Source organism: Crinia signifera, chromosome 6 (assembly GCF_055691185.1).
Source record: "Crinia signifera chromosome 6, ASM5569118v1, whole genome shotgun sequence".
NCBI classification, from domain to species: domain Eukaryota; kingdom Metazoa; phylum Chordata; class Amphibia; order Anura; family Myobatrachidae; genus Crinia; species Crinia signifera.
In genome coordinates this window covers 278,531,138-278,554,882 of record NC_139222.1, presented here as the reverse complement: position 1 = coordinate 278,554,882, position 23,745 = coordinate 278,531,138, and the positions used below count along the sequence as shown (strand labels likewise).

The window sequence follows — 23,745 nt, the reverse complement described above, 5'->3', positions numbered from 1 at the left end:
ACCCCCGGCTCTGTGACTGACACATACACTGTATCCATGCGGTAACACAGCAGCTCACCTGCAGCTGCCCGGCACCCCGAAGCCCCCCTCAGGCTCCGAGTCCGCAGCAGCATCGTCCTACTTCCGCTGGTGCTGGCCCAGGCCCACTGCAGCTACTGTATCCGCATGGTTGAGACTAGTTCCCCTTCACCGTAAGGACCTGGGGAGGAGATGGGGCAGGGAGAGGAGGAGCAAGTTCAGAAGAAGGGACCCAAATGGACCCTCGCATAGCTCGCTTCGCTCGCAATGCTTCGGGCACGGTGGCTCGCTTCGCTCGCCACAGCTTTAATAACCTCCTCCACGCCCTAGTGGATGGTAGGGCATGAAATACCGCCTGTCGGCACATGTCGGCTCAAAAAAAAGTTGTCTTGTTCTGACCTTGCTCCTCCTCTCCCGCCCCCTCTCCCGCCCCCTCTCCCGCCCCCTCTCCTCCCCAGGTCCTTACGGCGAAGGGGAACTAGCTGCTACCGTATCCGCATGGGTGTAACTGCGTCTGCAGAGCTGATTGGAGGAAGCCTCAGCGTAAGGCACCACGTGACCGCACAGGGGACGAGAGGGAGTGCTGCAGATCAGGCCAGAGCAAAAGATCGCAGATCCTTAGCGGCACCGTCCACGACGTGACCCTCTCTCTTCACTCTGGAACTCAGCGGCGGCTGATTCTTCACTGAGGTAACCCGTTCTCTTAAGTGGCAAATTTCCTTTGTTGTGAACTAAAAGCCCACAGCTGTCGGCCACTTTGGTGGAAGAGAACAGTTACAGAAGTAGCCACCATCTCTATATATATCTATATATATCTTCTATTTTCCAATAAACAAAAAGTGAAGCAAATTATCCATGGACGATGTAATGGTTAGCATTACTGCGCTGAGGTCATGGATTTGATTCCCATCATGGCCCTTATTGTATGCATGGGTTTCCTCTGGGGAAACACACACACACACAAAAAAAACAGTAAAAAATTGTATTGACCCTTTCCTGTGTTGGCAATTTCTGTGTCGACCTTTGTCAATGTCAGCATATTGCATGTCCACCTTTTTCATGTGTTGATCTATTGCCTGTCAACTAATGGGGGTTGTTGACCTAATTTATGTATTGTATGTTAAACCATGTAAAAGCCAAATTAGTGGTAGCATGGACCCCCATGGGCTCGCTTTGCCCGCCATGCTGCCAGCAGGGTTCTATTCCCATCGTGGTCCTCGTGGATGGTGAAGTAAGAAAAGGTTGAAAACAAAAACCCTGTGTTGACTATATGCGTGTCAACCATTGTCAACATAGTTTGGACCTGTTGACCTTAAGCACTGTGGACCTTTTATGCACCGCCCTTTTGACTCTGTCATTTTAATACATGTCAACTCTAATGTCGACTAATAATCTGCATACCCTAGCAACTATAGGAGCCCTAGACACAGCAGGAAGCGACAGTACTTAGGTCAATAGGTCGACACATGAAAAGGGTCTACATGTTCAAAAGGTCGACACACGGTAGGCCAATTTTTCAATCCCAAATCCCAGGATTGGCTTCCCTATTAGCGAGGCACTGTGCCCACAAGGAGACGCGGTACATGTATAAGGTGTCCATGTCGACCCAAAAACATCAAAAACTCACATGAACCCTTTCCATGTCGACCTATTGGAGGCCCAGCAATATCCATTGTGAGGTCACACCTAGAAATTTTTCCAGGGCCACTTTCAGTTCCCAATCTGCCCCTGAGGGCAGGGGATGAATTTGATCACTACGAGTGTTCCAGGATCGACCCCTATGACCCATACCCAATGAAGCATTCAGGAAAACAAAAAGTTTACTTGGAGAAAAGTTGTTTTTTAATCATAAAAGAGATGTCATTATTCAGAAATCATTATTGGTGTCCTGTGTACATAACAGATACCTACTGTCCATGATACTGTACGACGTGACAGATGAGTATTGGCAGTCCGTCTAGTAAGTCCGTGATGAGAACTCCTGTGTTGTGTTATTTAGTACGTCTGTGCTTTTGTATTATGTTTACGCTGTCATTTATTAGGCTAAAACAACAGCGATGATCTATGGGCCTGATTCAGACCTGATTGCTGCTGTGCGAAGTTGCGGAGGCCTGCGATCAGATAGCTGCTGGCCTAACAGCGTCTTAATCCCGCCCTGCACAAGCCTGCGCTTGACTTGTGAATGGATCGCCATTCGCATTCCATCTGCAGATCCATATGCAACTCACTCACCTGCTAATGATTTTCCGAGTGTTATTAACTTCGAACCCTTCTACAACTGTGCTGCAGACTCAGGCGGGTTAGGCCGGCGCTGATATCACAGACCCTCCCTGAAAAGACCTGGGCACGCCTGCATTTTTTCCTGACACTCCCAGAAAATGGCCCACAAACCGCAGCTTCCTGTCAGTCAAGTTGCGAGGGCATTGCGATTGGATTGGACACTGATTTTTGTCGCTGTTTAGCCTAGCGTATGAGCAATATGATCCGTACTCACACGCAGTTGTTCGAATTCGCACAGCAGGGATCAGCTCCGAATAACTATTGTAACATTTCTCCAAAAAAAAAAAGGGGGTGATCTTTAAAGCGAGCAAAATAAAAAATAAAATTGTAGAAAAATATATTTTTACAATACACCTAGAATAAATATTTTAATAATACAGTTGGCTGTTGAATTACGCACGCTCTCTTCGCTCATTCATTGGTGTGTGCTGACGAGGAACAAGGTGGTGGTTCTCCAATATTTGGCAATGTCACACCTCGTCACATAGTGGTTTTATGGTAACTAGTGTTCAGTCTAGGATTTTTTTAGGGCAGGGTGCTGACGACCAGGCAGGGCACTTTTTATATTAGAAATTTACCTTAGAAAAAAAAAAACATATAAAAAATTGGACATTGCACTAGGATTACGTCCATTAAACATTGTCATACTCTGCTATGTCCATTACATATTCTGTCGTAATGACAATTACACATTAGGGCACACACTGTAATGCCTCTTACACATTATACCTCACAACATAATGCCCATTACACATGATTGCATACACTGAAAAATCTCAGCAACATGTCAGCGCGGTGGGGGGCAGCGTAAGGGCACATAGTTCGACACACAAATAGGGCAGGGTGCATTTTGAGGTCTTAAAAAGAAGCTTAGAGGGAACACTAGTAACCACGGTAATGATGACATCTGATGGTCAGTACTGTAGTATTACACTGAATTCTTTGCCGGATTTTTCTAGGGCTGCGGATCTTGGCCCTATCTCGCTTTGCGCGAAAGGGGCGTTTCTGGTTAGGAATTGGGCTATGACCATGTGATCAAAAAAGACGGGGCTGTTACAGCTGTTGAGGAAAACACAGAGTGGGAAGCCACACCGATCCTCGCATTATTCCTACTATCATAGTAAATCGGGTTTCAGCTGTATCATAAAGAAACGGCAACTTTGTTTCTGACCTATGGTGGGTTTGCAGGAGGAAAGTGCATTCGTCCGGAGACCTGAAGAGTTAGCCATACAAATACTACTGTAGTAACTTTTCCCAATCCATCATGCCCAAAGTCTGCTTGTAATAACCCAATAGACTTTCTGGAGAGTAATCCAATTGGCTTAAGTCACGCAGAGCAATTTTTTTAAATCTTCTGCACAAATGTTTCTTTAAACCATCAGCCTGCTCCAAAAACAGCATCAACGCTGAGGATCTGCTTGTCTACGGGTTAAGTGTTAGAATGTTCAGTAGAGGTAAGAGAGGGGTCAATCACCCCTGCTCCCCTTATTCCATCGGTTCCCCAGGCGCTTTGACCCCAGTTAATTCCACACTGTTACGTTTGCTAGTGGGTTCCATGCCCTTCTTACTCTGGAAAGCAAGAGCAATTTCTTCGAATGTCCGGCCCTTTGTCTCAGGGACTTTGAAGAAGGTGAAGATGAAGAACAATATCAGCAGACCCATGAAGATGAGGAACACATATGGACCACATCCATCCTTTAATAGAGAAATAAAGCAGAGTGGAGATGGAAATAAAGAGAAAGTTATAATATGTGGACCCTGTATAATGTATCTACAGAATATGTTGTTGTCTTTAATGGTGGTCCCTTTAACATTACCATGTAGCTATCAACAGTTTGGACCAAAGATAAGAACTTGGCTGGTCACCATATGACCTATACGATGTTCTTATTACGCTTTTGCCATTTATTTCTTTGTCATTGTACAAAATTTGCCCATCCACCCGCACACCTTTACCACCCTCTCCCTCCCAGCACCTACTCACCGCTGCATATTGAAATAACATCCCCACAAGGAAGTTTGCTGTCCAGTTTGAGCACCCAGACACAGCCATGGCTGCCGGCCGGGGACCTTGACTGAAGAGCTCAGCCACGATGAACCAGGGAATGGGCCCGGGGCCAAACTCAAACATAGCCACGAATCCATAAGTGACAAAAATGCTGACGTAACTCCATCCTACGGCAGCATCCTGTCGAGCAGAACACAAAGTGATAACAGTGAAACACAACAAACATTACGTACATGAGTTTGAACCATCAAAAATCGTCGATATGTAAAAGAACTGTCTGGCTTGCAGTAAGTCTGTGATGGAACAAACAGCAGGGGCAGAAATTTGGTCAAATTAAATTGTCTGTACTTATATGTTAGTTGGGCCTGTTACGTAATTTGCGTAGTGGTGTATTGAGAATACCAATACACCACTATGCTGGCTACGTAAACTACGTAACTTACGTAAATGACGTAAGTTATGCAAATGACGTAACTGGAGCCCAGCTGATAGATAAAGGATCATATGGCCACTATCCACGTCCTACCTCCAGTGTCCACGCGGGTGTGGAGTTAATTTTAGAAAGTGTGGCGAGCCACTGAGCCCGAAACGTGGCGAGCGCACGAAGATACGCGTCCCCTTGCGGTGCTCGCCGTGCTTCGCGCTCGCCACACTTTCTAAAATTAATTCCACGCCCACAGTTTTACTATTAGGGAATGCAAAAACTATGGCAAGGCATGCTGGGATGTGTAGTTTAGACATGCCTGTTCTAGAAGGTGCTAAGTAAATTCTGATTGGCTACCCATTACTGGGGCCAGTAATTATTTACATAAATATTTAGTAATAAAAGATGGATGACTCGAAGAATTAGAAAAAACCTAGAGTGCAGAAGAACGGTGGTTTCACAATGTCAAGATGACTTAAATGTGGACATAGCCAGGAGTTTGGTGAATAGCGGTGTCTGGGAATCAGCTTTGCATAATAATATATGAGGCAACGGTAACGCTTGTGTAAGTGCAAGAAGATGGGTAAATAGTTATAATTATTTTATTTATATAGTCTCCACCAGGACTCAAGGCGCTTCTAACCATGTTCTCACCTTGAGACGGAGAGCAATTGTCATTATGAGAGCAAACACCGCCATTCCTCCGAGACCTAGGAGATGCAGAGTCCGGCGCCCAGCTCGTTCTACGATCAAAAGCTGAAACGGACAAGAGGAATGATCAGGAAGGCTGCTGTGGACAGATCACCTATGGCTCTATGCATTTCATATACATTACACACAGTTCATACAGTACGTTCCTTCATTGTAACCGTAAACTAAAGGTGGCCATACATCAGAAAGAACGATCTTAAGGTCCCCATACACCCTGCGATAGGAGCGTGCGGTGCAATGCAATTGCGATGCGATCTGCCCGATAACGCGTCGCATTGCACGCTGCTTATTTCTCTTCAAATCCCCGGCAGTCTTTGGTGGTTTTTGGACACACAATGTACTCACAATCCGTCATACAATCCATCTGCTGCATGATTGTATGATTGAAGCTTCATTTAAATAGGGGGCTGGCCTACTAGGATCAAAAGGATACGAGTACCAAAAATCCTGTTTTTTTATTTCTTTTTTTTAATTTACAGGTTGCCTGCAACTACCAATCATATATATATATATATATATATATATATATATATATAATATATATGTTTCCTAAGCCACTGTGTGTTGTAGATTCCTTTTCCTGAGAGATTTGCCTGATTATTCACCTAGCGCTGGTTACACACTAGCAGATATATCTACAGACGGATCGTCCAGCTTGTTCTCCACACGCATTGCCCTCACAAATAGGCAGGACCATTTGCATGCTCCACACCACTGAGCTTTCAATGACCGGCGGCTCCTGGCGTGGCTGTATGGCTGGTCAGCGGATCGCCCGCGCACACAGCACGAAGCGGCAATATATCAGATATATCTTCACACATTGTGCAGGCATGTAGCCCCTACGCCATTCACAGATATATCGATAGTTCACACTGGCCGATGGTGCATCGATATACGTATGCACCTTTGCTCTCTCCCGGTATATGAGCCATCCACGCTATCCAGGCATGCAGACGGGCCTAGCGGTAAGGCTGCACAGAATAGCTAGATGAGCCCATTTATACGTGTGCAGGCATGTAGCCCCTATACGTGCAGCTAAGCAGCTTTCCCCCATATGCACATTCCTGGAATACGCAGGCCCAGACCATTATGTGTCTCCTCTCCCCCCCACGTTACTGGTATTAACATTACAGCCGGGTAAGGGTCATTAGGTCAACCAATATTACATCAACGTGCACTGGGTCAACCACTGGTGGTCGACATGGCTCAGGTCAACACATTAAATAGGTCGATATGCCTAAGGTCGACAAAATCATTAGGCCGCTGCGGGCAAGGTCGGCATGATTTTTTCATATTTTTTGTCTCAAATGTCAACATAGTCGACATGGACATTCGCCATGCTTCGGGCACAGTGCCTTGCTGCGCTTGACACACTATTCTATTCTCCCTCCATGCCCTAGTGCAATGGTTCCCAACCCTGGTCCCCAAGTACCCCCACCAGTGCACGTTTTCCAGGTCACCCGGCATTATTCAGACACATTTTAAAAGATCCACAGGTGGAGCTAATTATGTCACTTGTGATTCTGGCCCTTATTCTGGTTGGTGCGTATATTTCCGATTTATTTCGGAGAGGTCCGCATGCCACGCTGTGCGGACATCGTACGAAGAAACGCCCACCGGTCCTCCGCATTCGGACGGACTCACTCTTTAAGAAGAGGGAGTGTGTTTACGGATGACATCCAAACCTTTGCGTGTGCGGTGGACACACACATATTCTGCACGGTCTTACAGCGTATGCACGGTCTTACTGCGTCAGAACGGACGGGAACCTGCCCGTACGCACCAATGCGGTGTATTTCCGCAAAAATCACCACTATTACATTTATTGGTAAATGTACAAGTGACATGTATATTTATATTAGTGATAGGAAGTTCTGTCCATTGCTTGCAGTGTAAATGTGTGTCAAAAATGCAGCATATATTTGTGTGTTTAGTAATGGTCCATTTAAGCTGCAATGGTTCCAATTGAAGCAATGACAAGAGTGTAATTAATGAGTAATGAGTAAAGGAGTGGATTGTATTGTGTTCAGCTGACATTGGTTGAGGTGCGCCCGTACTGATTGGGCGTTCCGAATGCCTAGCGCATGACCGAGTGGTGTCCGCAAAGCAATACTTGCTTATGAAGACCGCATGTTTCCTGCCTTTTTGTTCACGTGCATTCGGTGTGCTGTCCGAATGTACGCGTACCAGAATTAGTGCACTCCCTCGTGTACGCCCATGTTTACGCCCAGTTTAGCCCACTTTGAAACTACGCCCCTGTGTAGTTCCGAATGATGCCCATATTACGCCCATATTTCACGAGTGAATGCGGTGCACATTTCTGTACGGTATTGGTGAGAACAAGTACGGAGACCTTGCGTGGCACATGCGCATAGCGTTACCCACGCATGCGCAGACGGCTAAAAAACGCCATCCGAAAGAGTGCGGGAAAGTACGCACAGACCAGAATAAGGCCCTCTGTGTGGAGACCTGGAAAACGTGCACTGTTGGGGGTACTTGAGGACCAGGGTTGGGAACCACTGCCCTAGTGGATGGTAGGGTATGTAATACCGCCTGTCGGCACATTTCGTCTCAAAAAAACAAAAGTTTAAAAGTCATGTCAACCTTTTGACATTGCTATTGTCAAAATGAATGCTTGCGTCGACCTTTTAATCCTGTTGACCTTAGGCATGTCGACCTATTTCATGTGTTGACTTAATGAGGTATACTGTTCAGCCAGATGAAGATAAATATATGCAGCAGAAGATTGGTTGAAAGAATTGGCCTGATTCAGACCTGCGGACAAATTTAGCCACCGTGAGTACAGGTCTCCAGCCCCGCAAACTCCCACCGTGCGAACGATTTTGCCAGGCTTGCGAATAGATGTGTGAATGGAAAAATTCATTAGATTTATACCCACCAGTGAATTATTTTTCCTCTTGTCCCCGGTACGAAGCCCTTGACTCATTCGGCGGCCAAGAACAAAACAGCCGCTTCCGGCCGCTGAAATCATCCACCCTCCTCCAGCAGACATAAGCACGCCTGCATTTTCCCAGACACTCCCATCATCTCATTGGGCACACCCACTGTTTTTACGGGCACGCCCATGAAACGGTCGGGGTCCACCTACACACACCCACCCCGTGTCAATCACACTGTGATCGGCTTGTACAGATAAATATTTGCCGAAACCGATCACAGCCGGGGCCTCGTGCATGCGCAGTAGCCCAAACATCCGTATTCAGACTTGGGCCCAATGTCTCTTATACTATCAGATTACAATCCCTGTATTCCGCAACTCTGATGAATGGTAAGTTGGAAATTAATGAGAAGGGTGTGAATTATATGATCGACAGTGGCTAAATAGTCGATAGATTGACACCCGATAGTTGACATTCAAAAGGTAGACAAATTAATGGTCAAAAGAGGGAGCTAACAAAAGTTCCCATGCTATATAATGTAGCACCCATTTAGTCCTGGGGTGAGAACATACTCCCCAACCCATCACACAAAGTGAACTCACCGATACCACGGTAAACACTGTGTTCACCACTCCAGCACCAATGGTGGCGTAAACCGGGTTAGGGACTTTGGCATCCTCGAAGATTCTGGTGGAATAATAGAAAACCTGCGAGGATAAAAGATGGAAACAATATAAGACAGGGAAAACAAGGGGAAGATCAGGGTGTGGCAATGGACAAAATGGAGGTGAAGGAGGGACGAAGGGAATGAAGGCTGGTTAGTAAGGGCAAGACACGTGTGGCAGAGGGAAGAGAGGTCTGTGCTTGTCAATCCTTTCGGCATAGGTCTCTGTGGTGTTCATTTGTTTCTGTGATTTGAATAATTAACTCCCTCCAGTGGTCAACACAGATCTAATTCTCGGTTGAAGTAGTTTGTCCCACTTAGCCCTCTGTAGCTAGCTGAGAATTGCATTCTGGGCCAAAGAAGCTGCAAGCAGCCATTTCCATTCTCCACATGGACTCAGTCGGACATATTTCACATGGTCCAGCATTTGATCACTTAAAACTGTGTCACCATGAACCTAATTAGTCAGTAATGTATGTTAGCTGCACTGGCGTAACAAGGGCTCCGCAGCCCAAGCGGTGGCAGGGGGGAGCAGGCTCCATAGGGGCGCAGGGACCCGGTGCTGTAACCTGCGGGAGCCGGAGGACGGATACAGGGGGAGGCGAGGTGGTATCTGGGAAGCGTGAAGCTCCCAGTGTCTGTGGGAGCAGTGGCGGAGCGATCAGTCCGTAGTGTCCAGGAAGTGCTGGGTGAGTGGACAGCGCTGGCAGAATTTTTAAATTCAAAAGATAGGCCGGCCACTGATTGGCTGAGAGTGCTCTCTCTCTCTCTCTCAGCCAATCAGCGGTCGCTGTGTCCGCTCACTTAGTGCTTCCCGGACACTTCCCGCTCCACCCACAGCCCCCGGGCACTTCACTCTGGCCAGACCGCACGCTGCCCTGGTACCATCTGCCTCCCCCTGTATCCGTCCCGGACTGCCAGGGGGGGGGGGGGGGGGTTGACCCAGGATCAATTATTGAAGAGTAACGGCGGTTATACTGTAGGTATCGAATTTGCCAAGCGGCTTAGTGAGAGGCTGGACAATGCAGGAGCATCATATGTCTGTAGCTCCATATAGAGTGGAGACAGATAGTTATGAGTTAGGATATTTGATAGAGATATGAATCAGAATTTCTCACCGCATTGATGCCGGATAACTGCTGTGACAGCTGTAGGACTATAGCAATGATAATCGGCTGACGATACTGTCTGGACCGGAACAATTCTATAAAGGACACAGGTTTCTCCTGGGCCATCCGTTCACCTTCTTCTTTCATCTCCTCAATGTCGCTGGCTACATCCTGGGTGCCACGTATTCTCTGTAGGACTGGAAGCACATACTGGGTAAATCACAGGCTTAGGCACTAGCGGGGAGGTGTAGGCTGCGACAAGGGAGGGTTAGGCTGCGGGAGGGGGGTTTAGGCTCAATCGGCGGGGGTTGAGCACTAGCGGGGAGGTGTAGGCTGCGACAAGGGAGGATTATTTATTATTATTTATTAACTTCTTATATAGCGCAGCATATTCCGTTGCGCTTTCCAAAGGAGACAATGATACAACAAATGGGGTATTTACAGACAGTCAAAATGAAGGAGGGCCCTGCTCGCAAGCTTACAATCTATAGGAAAATAGGCATTGATACATAAGGATAGATACTGTATTCGTCATTGCATCGATTCCACCAGAATGCAAGGTTCCGTGACTGGTTCCAGAATTTGATAAGCTTGTCTAAAGAGATGAGTTTTTAGGGAACGCTTATAGGTTTGGAGATAGGGTTAGGCGGCGGGAGGGGGGGGTTGGCTTAATCGGCGGGAGTTGAGCACTAGCGGGGAGGTGTAGGCTGCCATCAGAGCCCCTGTCGGGATATCCACTGTCCTTAATACATAAAAAGGCATCCACCTCCCCAAACTGGCCACCCCCCACATTTACTCAAATGGGCGGCAGTGAGGCCGGGAGCATCCTGTGGAGCTGCAGGTGGGGGGCAGTAGAATTTTTAAAACCCATTCAAATGATTGGATCGGAATGCACATTTATCACTCTTCACGGCTTGATAGAACGCCCCCCACACAGAGCATATCCATTATAATGGCCTTCAATACTCACTGGCCTCAGCTTCCACATACTCCTTCTTGACAATGAGCAGATAACGGGGACTCTCCGGACAGAACGGCAGCAGCGCGCACTGGATGATCGACAGGAGAACAGTTAGTCCAAGTAAGACGGGCCATAGTGTATCGGAACCCAGGATAAAGTCCAGGCCAAAGATCTAATGCAGGAGGAATGATCAAAGAATCAGAGGTCGTGTCATTTGGAGTCACAGGCGGACAAAGCAGCATCTACCCGTTAGCCCCAGTAATGCCACACAAGTGGGGTATATGTACTAAGATGACAGTTCTAATTCACGTGGGATGTTGCTAGGGGCAACCAATCAGTTACTATCATATTCTAGAAGGTGCAAAATAAATAAGAAGTAGATTCTAATTGAATCAATCCTGATTGATAAAGCCGCCCAGGGAACGGCGAAACGCGTTTTATTTGGAGTCCCACTTACTCTTGGTAGGCTGCAATTGCTGATTATTCCGTGAAAGGACCCCGACTGTGCAGCAGTTCCGTTTCCATCATTCCCCCCTGTCTGCCACAAAGGACTGGAGAACAGATGGCGTGACATAGAGAACCCCTGTGACAGGGGATATTGCAGCATTGAGTTTGCATAAGGACCCCAGCAAACTGGAGGTGGGCATAACTAGGTGCTCAGTATCTCAAGGTGGTGCTTAGGGGGCGTAGAAGGCTGAAAAGCCTCTGCTTGGGATGATAGCGTGGTGGTGCCCCACTTGGTAAAAGTTAGAGGTATCCCTGCTGAAATACAGGAACTACACAGTGGGAAACGTGGCCAACGACGATGCAACGACTTGTGCATTCATTTAAATAGCCCCACCCCCTTTCTTGATCTGCCTGCCCCCTACCTCCTGGAGATGGCAGCCTCAAAATTGGCAACCCTGTATTACATAATATCATAGACAGCATTATATAGTCCAGTTCAATTTTCACGTAATAAAATGTCACTACGTTACCACACTCCATGGTACCTACCTGTGCCACCAATATTCCAATCACAATGCCAAGCTGGTTTAGCGTCCCCAGGGCTCCGCGGTATGCAGTTGGCGCCAGCTCCCCGATGTACATTGGCACTAGACCGGTACAGAATCCAGAGAAAATGCCAATGAGGAATCTTCCAATAATGATCATCTCCGGGGACCAGGCTACTTTAGAGAGAGCCATGAGCGCTCCTCCCACCAGGGCAAAGATATTGACCAGCAACATCGCGTTCCTCCTAGTATAGAGACATGAGGACAGTGTGCACAGTGTTTGTCAGTATAATACATATATACATAATACATATATCTTGTAGGTATATGAAGTACTGAAAGGGTCATTTTATAATAAGAAGCTAGCCGATGTACCCGGTTCCAACCAGGCAAAAGTGTGAACATTTTACATAAAAAAAAACCTGTTTAGTGGGTAGGTGCAAATAACTGTCACAGTTTTCAGACCACCCAGAAAGTGACATGTTCCAGGTTACCCGGCAAGTGCACAGAGTTATGGTATGGATAATACCCCATTCTCACTGCTGCAAAAACCCGGGTTTTTGCCAGGGCAAGCAGTAATTTCCCTTGTCCTGCCTCAGTGTTAAAGGGTCTTTGTGAAATTCCTGGGTAGTATGCCCTGGGAATTACACACAGGTTTTTTGCAGGGTTTTTCCTGGGTAATACACATGTGTATGGCAGTGTGAACAGTTTAGACCCGGGTTTTCACACATGATGCCAAAAAACAAACTCATTGGGGGATGTAATCATGTGATATGTGACAGACAGCATATAAATGCTGGTTTTAAACAGCCAATTACAGCAATTTGTACAAATTTCCCAAGACCCAATCAAATTCCACACACTTGTTGGAAGGCAGACCATGGAAAGCAGTGTGAAGGGGGCAGACACAGGAAATTCCCGGGTCTGAGGTGCAGTATGAAGGGGTCTCTTGAGCTGAGAAGCTCTGTGCCCCGCCAAAAATCCGGCAAGAAAAACCCGGGATTTTGCAGGGGCGGCAATGAGAACGCAGCATAATAGACAATGTCATGCAGGAGACACCATATTTTTCAGGTAGTCCACCGCACCCCTGATAGAGTGGATATCCCACCCACTTTCCAGTGCAGTGCAGTGATTGATACTGGGATTTGCTGCCAGTGTAGAGGGGGTGGGGCCTAGTAATGTAATTCTATTGTAATCACATGATTTTGGTCTGTTCAATTATGCGTGATTCGTTGCAGCTAGGGGGCGGTGACCAATGGTCCAATTAATTCAGCCCCATCAAGGCCCACCTACATCTCTTCTCTGTGCTTCACCCAGGAAAGGAAAATACAAAAGGCAGTTATGGTCCAGAGATGACCACTCATCAGCAGCCTCTCTCTCCCTCCTCTAGTTCTTCCCCCACGAGTCCAGGCGCAGCCTCACCTTCCGAAGCGGTTTGCGAAGTATCCCACGGAGAGGGAGCCGAACATTCCACCCACAGCGAATATGGATACGGAGAGGGACCATAGTGAGGTTTGCAGGCTAAGGGACATCGGCTTGTTGTATCGCCGTTCATATGTCTCGTTATAGAAATTCGTGATGATCTGTGGTAAACAACCAAAGTACACGTCTGATTTATCAAGTTAACAAGTCAAAGCATAAAAAATCATATTACCCGAATGTATGACCTGCCAGGCGCAGGGACAGGACTCCGAAAAGAGTCCATCCCTGCGATGCACGGAGCCGGAAGCCGGGGGTCTGCGCATGCGCGGTTATGCCCTGACCCCCGCTGACCGCACTGCCGATGGGGCCGCCCATCGGCTACAATTGGCTATTGCCATATCAGAATGTTGATAGCCCAGGGGTGCGAAGCCGGGCTGCCCAATGTTCATACATCGGGCAGCTTCGCATCCCCCTATTTGGGATACGGCCGGCGGTGGTGAAGGGGGTATCGCAGCAGGGATCGGAGATTCCTGCTGCAGTCCCCTTTGATACATTAGGGGGATACTTAATAATACGGGTGTTTTCGGTGATTTAGCCGCAAGTATTACTTGAAAAAATTTGGCCCTAATGACAATTGTGTATGATGCACAAGAGACTTAAAAAAAAAAGGTACTTGTTTCCCAGCACGGCGCCCACTAAGCAGATTGCTTAGGGGGCTATTCTGCGTAGGAAAATTGCGTACAGTGTATAGTGCTGTACGATGCGATGCAATGTCCATATTAAATGCACAGGAGTGCTTATACAATGAAATATCGCATAGGATCGCATGGCACCAAATGCGATGCGATCTTTCATTGTATAAGCACCCATGCGATGTGATGGGTGCTTACTATGCCATTGCATCACCCCCAGTATCCACGCCACCCCGAAGCATGGCGAGCGCAGCAAGCTCCACGAGGGGCGGCGGAACGCGTCCTCCGACCTTTTCATACCCCCACTATCCACGTCAGCATGGAGTTGATTTTATATAGTGTGGCGAGCGCATCATGTAAAGTAATGCTGCGCTCGCCACGCTTCGGGCTCGCCACACTATATAAAGTCGACTCCAAGCCGACTTGGATAGTGGGGGTATGAAAAGGTGGGAGGACGCGTGCCACGCTTCGGGGTGGTGTGGATAGTGGGGGTGTTTTCACACCAGCCATATCATACATATGAGACAGTAAAGACGATATGTGTTAACTAAGAACTGTAACTTTTACTGAAATATATGAAAATATGGAAAATCGCATGTCATGCAAAAAGTGCATGCGATGCGATTTCACTACGTTAGCGTCCGTAAAAAATCTGGGCGCCGTGCCAGAAAAAAAAAAAGTCCATGTGTAATGCAGGTGTAATCTGCAGTACCCCAGCTTTTCCTACAGTGCAGAGAAATTGTGTTTCAGGTTAATTTATCATGTGGGAATGTCCCTGCAAGTCATGAAGTTTCATAATAAGTGCGAGTTAGGGCAGCGCGTCTCACACAGAGGAAGACATGTCTGTACAATGAATATTATCTATACGCCTCCCTGGTGACTCAGTATCCATCAGTATATATTTCAGCCCCAGAGATATAGAACACAGTGATATTACCGTTTGCGGGGCATTGATTACTCCTGTATTGTACCCGAACTGAAGGGAGCCAATTGCTGCGACCAGCACAGAAAAGACCAGAGAACACGTAATCCTGCCCTGTAGAGAGAATAGAAACACACGTGTTACATACTACAGCCTACATGTACCACATTGACCATCAAGTAGCACCATATTGCGGACCAACTGTAGTATCCCTTCTTCCACCAGGCACATTTCTTTTGGAACAAGAAGTACACAGAAGTGACAGTAGAGGGCAGCAGCTTACTGGAATAGCATATAATCGCATTGCTTTACGGCGTCGACATCAGTTCGGCACTGGACCTGATCATAGCACCAGGCCTGTAGAGTCTGACTAACCGCAAAGGGTTAATGCTGTGCATAACATAGTTCTTTAAATGTTCACGATAAACTCAGGAATTACTGAACCAGAATGGATGGGGTTTGAAATGTTCCTTGGGATCCTCCGAGTAAGATAGGGTAGGAATCATTTCGCTATCATGTTAATTGGCTGATTAGCAAACAAAATCATTGAGGCATCCAAACCAGCCTGTTTGTTGTATTGCCACAGAGCAGGTGAGGCGGTGGTTAGAGCCACACATAAGTAATTGGGGGGGAGAAGAGGCCCACTTTGGTAATGGGGGATAGGTTAGAGCCACACATGGGTAGAGGCACTCATGGGTAACAGTGGGGTAGATGGACTCATGGGTAACAGTGGGGTAGATGGACTCATGGGTAACAGTGGGGTAGAGGCAAACATGGGTATTGGAATGGGGGGGGGTAGAGGCACACATGGGTTGTGAGGGGGCAGAGGCTTACATGGGTAATGGGGGGGGTAGAGGCACACATGGGTAATGGGGGGGGGGTAGAGGCACACATGGATAATGGAGGTGTAGAGGCACACATGGGTAATGGGGGGGTAGAGGCACACATGGGTAATGGGGGGGTAGAGGCACACATGGGTAATGGGGGGAGTAGAGGCACACATGGGTAATGGGGGGGTAGAGGCACACATGGGTAATGGGGGGAGTAGAGGCAAACATGGGTAATGGAGGTGTAGAGGCACACATGGGTTGTGAGGGGGCAGAGGCTCACATGGGTAATGGTGGGATTAGAGGCACACATGGGTAATGGGGGGGGGGTAGAGGTACACATGGGTAATGGAGGGGTAGAGGCACACATGGGTAATGGGGGGGTACAGGCACACATGGGTAATGGGGGGGTAGAGGCACACATGGGTAATGTAGGGGTAGAGGCACACATGGGTAATGGGGGGTAGAGGCACACATGGGTAATGGGGGGAGTAGAGGCACAATTGGTTAAAGGGGGGGGGGTAGAGGCACACATGGGTAATGGAGGGAGTAGAGGCACACATGGGTAATGGGGGGAGTAGAGGCACACATGGGTAATGGAGGGAGTAGAGGCACACATGGGTAATGGAGGGAGTAGAGGCACACATGGGTAATGGGGGGAGTAGAGGCACACATGGGTAATGGGGGGGTAGAGGCACACATGGGTAATGGAGGGAGTAGAGGCACACATGGGTAATGAAGGGAGTAGAGGCACACATGGGTAATGGGGGGAGTAGAGGCACACATGGGTAATGGGGGGGTAGAGGCACACATGGGTAATGGAGGGAGTAGAGGCACACATGGGTAATGGAGGGAGTAGAGGCACACATGGGTAATGGAGGGAGTAGAGGCACACATGGGTAATGGGGGGGTAGAGGCACACATGGGCAATGGAGGGAGTAGAGGCACACATTGGTAATGGAGGGAGTAGAGGCACACATGGGTAATGGAGGTGTAGATGCACACATATGGGTAATGGAGGGAGTAGAGGCACACATGGGTAATGGAGGTGTAGAGGCACACATGGGTAATGGGGGAAACACATGGGTAATGGTTGGAGTAGAGGCACAGATGGGTAATGGGGGGAGTAGAGGCACAGATGGGGGGAGGGGGTAGAGGCACACATGGGTAATGGAGGGGTAGAGGCACACATGGGTAATGGTGGGGTAGAGGCACACATGGGTAATGGAGGTGTAGAGGCACACATGGGTAATGGGGGAAACACATGGGTAATGGTTGGAGTAGAGGCACAGATGGGTAACGGGGGGAGTAAAGACATGGGTAATGGGCATGTTTTATTAAGCACTTGCAACCTTTTATACAAAAAATATAGAGTAAGTAAACAATGTCTTGTTTACTTACTCAGTATTTAACCTTGCTTCTGGGTAATATTACTGAACTAATTGAGCATCTACCACTATCTGTATACAAAAAAATATATAAATATATAGACACGTATAAATAAAAATAAAAAAATGAACTGCACATCTTTACATAGAAATATCTTTACATCTGAAAACATGGTCAGACTCCTCAATATGACTCCTCTGTCATTTTGTAATCCTGTACAAAGAAACCCCTCATCTTTCCCTACTTGACTGGCTAATGATTCGTACCAACATTCACCCTCCATCCATACACCCTCCACCATCACTCACACATCCATCCACAAACACTCCCTCACTCACGCCATACACCAACCTCTTATTCTGGACAACACCAACAATACATATAAGTTAAGTAAAGGATAATCACAGTTTTAGGTATATGCAAACCCTTCTTATAAAAAAAAAATCACATGGGTAATGGAGCACATAACAAAGTGTCTACAGGCTGAGGGAATTGCTAAACAATAACAAAATAAAACAGAATTTTTACTACGACAGACACTGTGGGTGGAGGGCGGCGTCTGGTGGACTTTTGCATCCTTGCGAGTCAATCAGAATAAGGACCATAATACATATAAGTATTTAATATACTGTACAGAATCAGAGGGGTTACACTGTTCAATGGTTTGCATTGAAAAATAGGGACTTTCCCGACTACTACATTTTAGTCTTCAATAAAATTGGGATTGTCCCTACCAGATACTATAATGACGTGTGATGGGTACAGAAGTCCCCTGGTTCCTGTGACGTAAAACAGACGAAGCCTCCCCCTACATTAGAGTATAAGCTCTCATGAGCATGGACTCCCTGCCCGTACTCCTGTGCGCTGCCCCTCATCTTCCCCTGTGTTACTCATTGTGCTCCACATAATAATATCCTCTGTCCCGACGTCCCTGGGTTCCTCTTTTGGTTTCTTCACAATGTAAATATAAAACAGTAACGTATATATATAGCGTCCGCCTAGTTCCCCAGCACAAGGCTATATAACATCCGTCTATGTGGTTATTTGTGTTTGGGGGTATATTTAGCAGTGATGAGACAGTGACGGGTCCACACTAAATTTTGGGGGTTTGTTCATTGGGGGTTAACTACTGTAAATTCACTTTTGAAGACTGGATGTTACCAATAGCAACCAATCAGATATATCTATTATCTTCTAAAAGGTGCTAAATATATTTGAAGTAGAAATCTAGTTGGATACTATGGCCAACGTCCCATCTTCACCAGAGCTCCCATCTAATGCTGCCCATACATATGTAAAATATTGCATGCAATCATTCGATTTCGGCCACATCTGGCTGATAAATCGAATGATTGCATGCATTTTGAAGGGGACATTCGGCGCGATGCCAGGCACACTGTCGAATGTCGCATTGATAGATATTATGTGCTGCACATAATTTTTATCAAATTGAATGAGCAATCGCATGTGGTTTTTAACCACATGCGATACCTCAAATGCAATCAGCGCCAGAGCTGGCAGCGGGGACCGGAGCTGGTGGTGGCAGCGGCGGAGGAGCGGGCCTTATATGGGAAATGTGATCTAGAAAAATATACAGTACTAACGAAAATGTGGGGGGAAAAAGCAGTGGGCTCAAGGAAAGGGAAACATCGGCTTTCCACCATCGCTGGCATAAGAGAAACCATTAAGCAGTAATGTAGATGTTCCATTCATGGCCTGTTGTCAATGGTGGATCCACCATTATATGCACGGGGTGGACTGCCGCCAGGCTGGTGGCGAGGACAGTCTGTCATCACTGCCTCTGCAGAACAGATCTGAACTGCTGTGGAACCGCCAGTCCCAGCCTTACTGTGTGGACACCTGTAGGACCAGTAGAGTTGAGGAGTCACAGCCTTTTGATTGATTCCTTGTTTGCAGGATCACAGTACTGCTAATACCCCAGTGGTCTGTGGCTGGTCTGGTGTTCTCCTACAGGCAGCAATGTTAGGGTATTTCTGGTGCTGTATATCTAATACATACCTGTATGAACATAATACAGCTAGTGTACTACATTGCTTGTTTTTATCTCAGTATGTTGTACCTAGCCTGGCCTCTAGGTGACAGTATACAGGATGTGCTTCTGCAGGAACCTGATTTTCACGCAAAAGATAAAAATCTCAATGTTTAGCTGGGGAACATCCATGTTGCAGTAGAAGTGTTAATGTATTTATGTATTTGCATGCAAGGAAAGAGATGAGGCACGGGACGGCTGCACTGCACTGCCAAGACACTACTTAATAAAACATTCTTAAGGGTGCAGGGGATTGTCTGCTGAGCCCTTGTGCCCCCCAAAGGTACGGGCCCCATAGCAGTTGCACCCCCTGCACCCTCCATAGTTACGCCACTGTTCCCACAAAAATATACTGGTATGGTAATTGGCCTAGAATTCATGCTGTAGGGAATATAGATTGTAAGCTCCACTGGGGCAGGGACTGATGTGAATGTTCAAATATTCTTTGTAAAGCGCTGCAGAATATGTATGCGCTATATAAGTATCTGGTAATAAAATAAATAAATCTCTGTAGATTCATGTATGCCCTACATCAGGGGTGGGCAAACTGGTCCTCGAGATCTACCAATGGTCCGTGTTTTCCAATCACCTAGCTGTTGCACAGCTGTAGTCATTACTAACTGTCACATTCCCCAGATCACCTAACTGGCGCACAGCTGTAGTCAGTACTAACTGTCACATTTCCCGGATCACCTAGCTGGTGCACAGCTGTAGTCATTACTAACTGTCACATTTCCCAGACTCCCTAGCTGGAGCACAGCTGTAGTCACTATTAACTGTCACATTTCCCAGATCACCTAGCTGGTGCACAGCCTGTAGTCATTACTATGCCCTACATTAAGGGTGGCCAAACCGGTCCTCGAGATCTACCAATGGTCCATGTTTTCCAGATCACCTAGCTGGTGCAAAGATGTAGTCGTTACTAACTGTCACATCCCCAGATCACCTAGCTGGTACAGAGCTGTAGTCATTACTAACTGTCACATCCCCAGATCACCTAGCTGGTACACAGCTGTAGTCATTACTAACTGTCACATTTCCCAGATCACCTAGCTGGTGCACAGCAGTTGTCATTACTAACTGCCACATTCCCCAGATCACCTAGCTGGTGCACAGCTGTACTCATTACAAACTATCACATCCTCCAGATCACCTAGCTGGTGCACAGCTGTACTCATTACTAACTATCACATCCTCCAGATCACTTAGCTGGTGCACAGCTGTAGTCATTACTAACTGTCACATCCCCAGATCACCTAGCTGGTACACAGCTGTAGTCATTACTAACTGTCACATTTCCCAGATCACCTAGCTGGTGCACAGCTGTAGTCATTACTAACTGCCACATTCCCCAGATCACCTAGCTGGTGCACAGCTGTACTCATTACTAACTCTCACATCCTCCAGATCACCTAGCTGGTGCACAGCTGTAGTCATTACTAACAGTCACATTCCCCAGACCACCTAGCTGGTGCACAGCTGTAGTCATTACTAACTCACATTCCCCAGACCACCTAGCTGGTGCACAGCTGTAGTCATTACTAACAGTCACATTCCCCAGACCACCTAGCTGGTGCACAGCTGTAGTCATTACTAACAGTCACATTCCCCAGATCACCTAGCTGGTGCACAGCTGTAGTCATTACTAACTGCCACATTCCCCAGATCACCTAGCTGGTGCACAGCTGTACTCATTACTAACTATCACATCCTCCAGATCACTTAGCTGGTGCACAGCTGTACTCATTACTAACTATCACATCCTCCAGATCACTTAGCTGGTGCACAGCTGTAGTCATTACTAACTGTCACATCCCCAGATCACCTAGCTGGTACACAGCTGTAGTCATTACTAACTGTCACATTTCCCAGATCACCTAGCTGGTGCACAGCTGTAGTCATTACTAACTGCCACATTCCCCAGATCACCTAGCTGGTGCACAGCTGTACTCATTACTAACTCTCACATCCTCCAGATCACCTAGCTGGTGCACAGCTGTAGTCATTACTAACAGTCACATTCCCCAGACCACCTAGCTGGTGCACAGCTGTAGTCATTACTAACTCACATTCCCCAGACCACCTAGCTGGTGCACAGCTGTAGTCATTACTAACAGTCACATTCCCCAGACCACCTAGCTGGTGCACAGCTGTAGTCATTACTTGCTGCATTCATTCCCACCATAGACCACAGGTTGCCCGAGACACATGAACTGTTGGTAGATCTTGAGGACCGGTTTGGTCACCCCTGGTCTAGACAGTGCCATAACACAGCACTGGAGGGGAAGATTTCAGCTCTTTATTGTACCCCCAGATTTAGAAAATTGAGGTTTTCTAGGACAAGTAATTTGGTATGCCGGTACCGCCTCAATTACACACAGAATATAGGTATGCAGCCACTGAATCTGCATACCAAATTATGTTACGCTGTTTGGCACAACATTTTGTATGCAGATCATTCAGTTGCAATTAACCCTTCGAGTGCCGACCTCTCTGGGAGAGATGCGCAAAATAGCCTCTAAAAATGGCAGTCGCTTACATTTGTTATATAAATTCAAATGAAAAATGTGTAAAAAAAAAAAAAGATTATATTTACTATATAAGGTATACACATTACAGGTCATTTTGATGAATAATAATGTTTGATTGGCAATTTTCACACCTATTTTGACAAATTAATTTGGTCCTCAAAGGGTTAAACAGAATGTAGGCATGCTGCATATCATTTTCATTTATTCGCACAGCACTGCAATTAAGATGCATTTTACGGGGAACAATTTTAACAATCACATGTACAGCACATGACCTGTGTTTTGAGAGATCAAAGTATATTTTGGATTTTAAAGGTTAGAAATAATATTCAAATGTGTTTGTTGCAATTGTGCATTCAGTTGATTTACAGCATTGCCGAACAGAACTCACCCGAAAAAAAAAAAAAACAGCTCTAATTATGTCCGTCTTTATAGTTCCGGAAAAAGTCAGATATTATAACGCCCGGCTTCGTGCAACTTTTCCCGGCCGCTAAAATCGGCTCCCATTCCATCCCGGCCCTGCTCTGCCTGATGGGAAGGATGTATTAGGACTCTTCCTTCCTAAGTATAAATTAGGAACACTTGTACGTGTACTAACACATTCACACCGCAGCACATTAATCTCCCCGCACTGCTCGCGTCTCATCCTGTACTTGCCATGTGATGCATTTTGCCTTTTACAGTTGCACTTATCTACAAAAGCAGCTTCCGAAGAACACTCCATGTAATAACAACACTCAGAGCCCAAAATCCATTCACTAATGATTCCTTTCACGTATAACGTCCAAAAAATGGACCAATATTTTAAGAGAAAATAGCAGAACTACACATAGAACGATATCGTCCGTGGCCACATCCTGGAGTATAGCTGCCGCCACATTAAGCTGCTTGTACAGACATATAGCTCCATCACACTGGACGATATGCATGGAAATGATGTTATGACCGGTCGTTATCCTGCATATCGTTACCATGTTACCATAAGCATACCCAGCTTTACACTGCAGTATATAAATGACATTTACAAATGTTCTGTATAATCTTCTATACCAGTGATGGCTAACCTTGATACACCAGCTGTTGTTGAACTATACATCCCAGCATGCCCTGCATCACTTTTACTATTTGGCCATGCTAAAACTGATACAAGGCATGCTGGGATGTGCAGTTCAAAAACAGCTGGAGTGTCAAGGTTAGCCATCACTGTGATATACAGTAGTTGTGCATTACTATGAGTTACAGACAGCGCCCCATCTATAAAATATTCGAAGCTGCTGTGCTCCGTAACGTCCAGCGGCGCGTAGAACAATCACCTATTATTATACAGGATTAACCTGCTCGATGCTACGGGGCTGTCACTGAACCTGGTACATCTATGTAGTAAGACGCTGCTACTATTCCCATTGCATAAACGTAATACTGTAACACTGTATAGGAAAAAGTATGTGCTGCCTGTGCATTTAATATCAGCATTACAAACATACCTTTCTGGGTTCCATCCTCCCTTACTTAGGGTTAAATCCAGCAGCTGCTGCAGGGAACAGAGGAATAAGGCGGCAAGTTTTATCCTGTCTCTAGCACTACAGGCTCTGGTATAATGTGCGCGGCTTCCTCCTTACACACAAGTGAGAGAGAAGTAAGTAAATGTTGCAGCCTATAAGAGGGCTGAGTCTGTGTGCTAATCTCGCTTGCATCATTAGCCATTCTCCAAGTCTGTGTTATTTAATGATGAATTGATATGGGGATCATCCTCTCATGACCTTGTAAGGATTAAACTGCAGGCTTTCCAAAGAAAAGCATTTATAGATATAAGTGGTCAAGTGTATGGACGAGACCTACTAAAAG

General features: G+C 46.6%; 1 protein-coding gene across 1 annotated transcript; it reads right to left on the bottom strand.

Annotated features, from left to right (window-relative positions):
- Window positions 1-1,855: 1,855 nt before the first annotated feature.
- LOC146009411 (solute carrier family 2, facilitated glucose transporter member 3-like) lies at window positions 1,856-23,509 on the bottom strand. Its single transcript, XM_083149742.1, has 10 exons — window positions 23,385-23,509; window positions 15,119-15,217; window positions 13,490-13,650; window positions 12,072-12,312; window positions 11,085-11,247; window positions 10,124-10,311; window positions 8,944-9,048; window positions 5,385-5,486; window positions 4,283-4,486; window positions 1,856-3,993 (listed from the first exon to the last, which is right to left on the bottom strand). Exons 1-10 carry the CDS (start codon window positions 23,397-23,399, stop codon window positions 3,784-3,786), a joined length of 1,488 nt encoding a protein of 495 aa, XP_083005868.1. The 5' UTR covers window positions 23,400-23,509; the 3' UTR covers window positions 1,856-3,783.
- Between the last annotated feature and the right edge of the window lie 236 nt (window positions 23,510-23,745).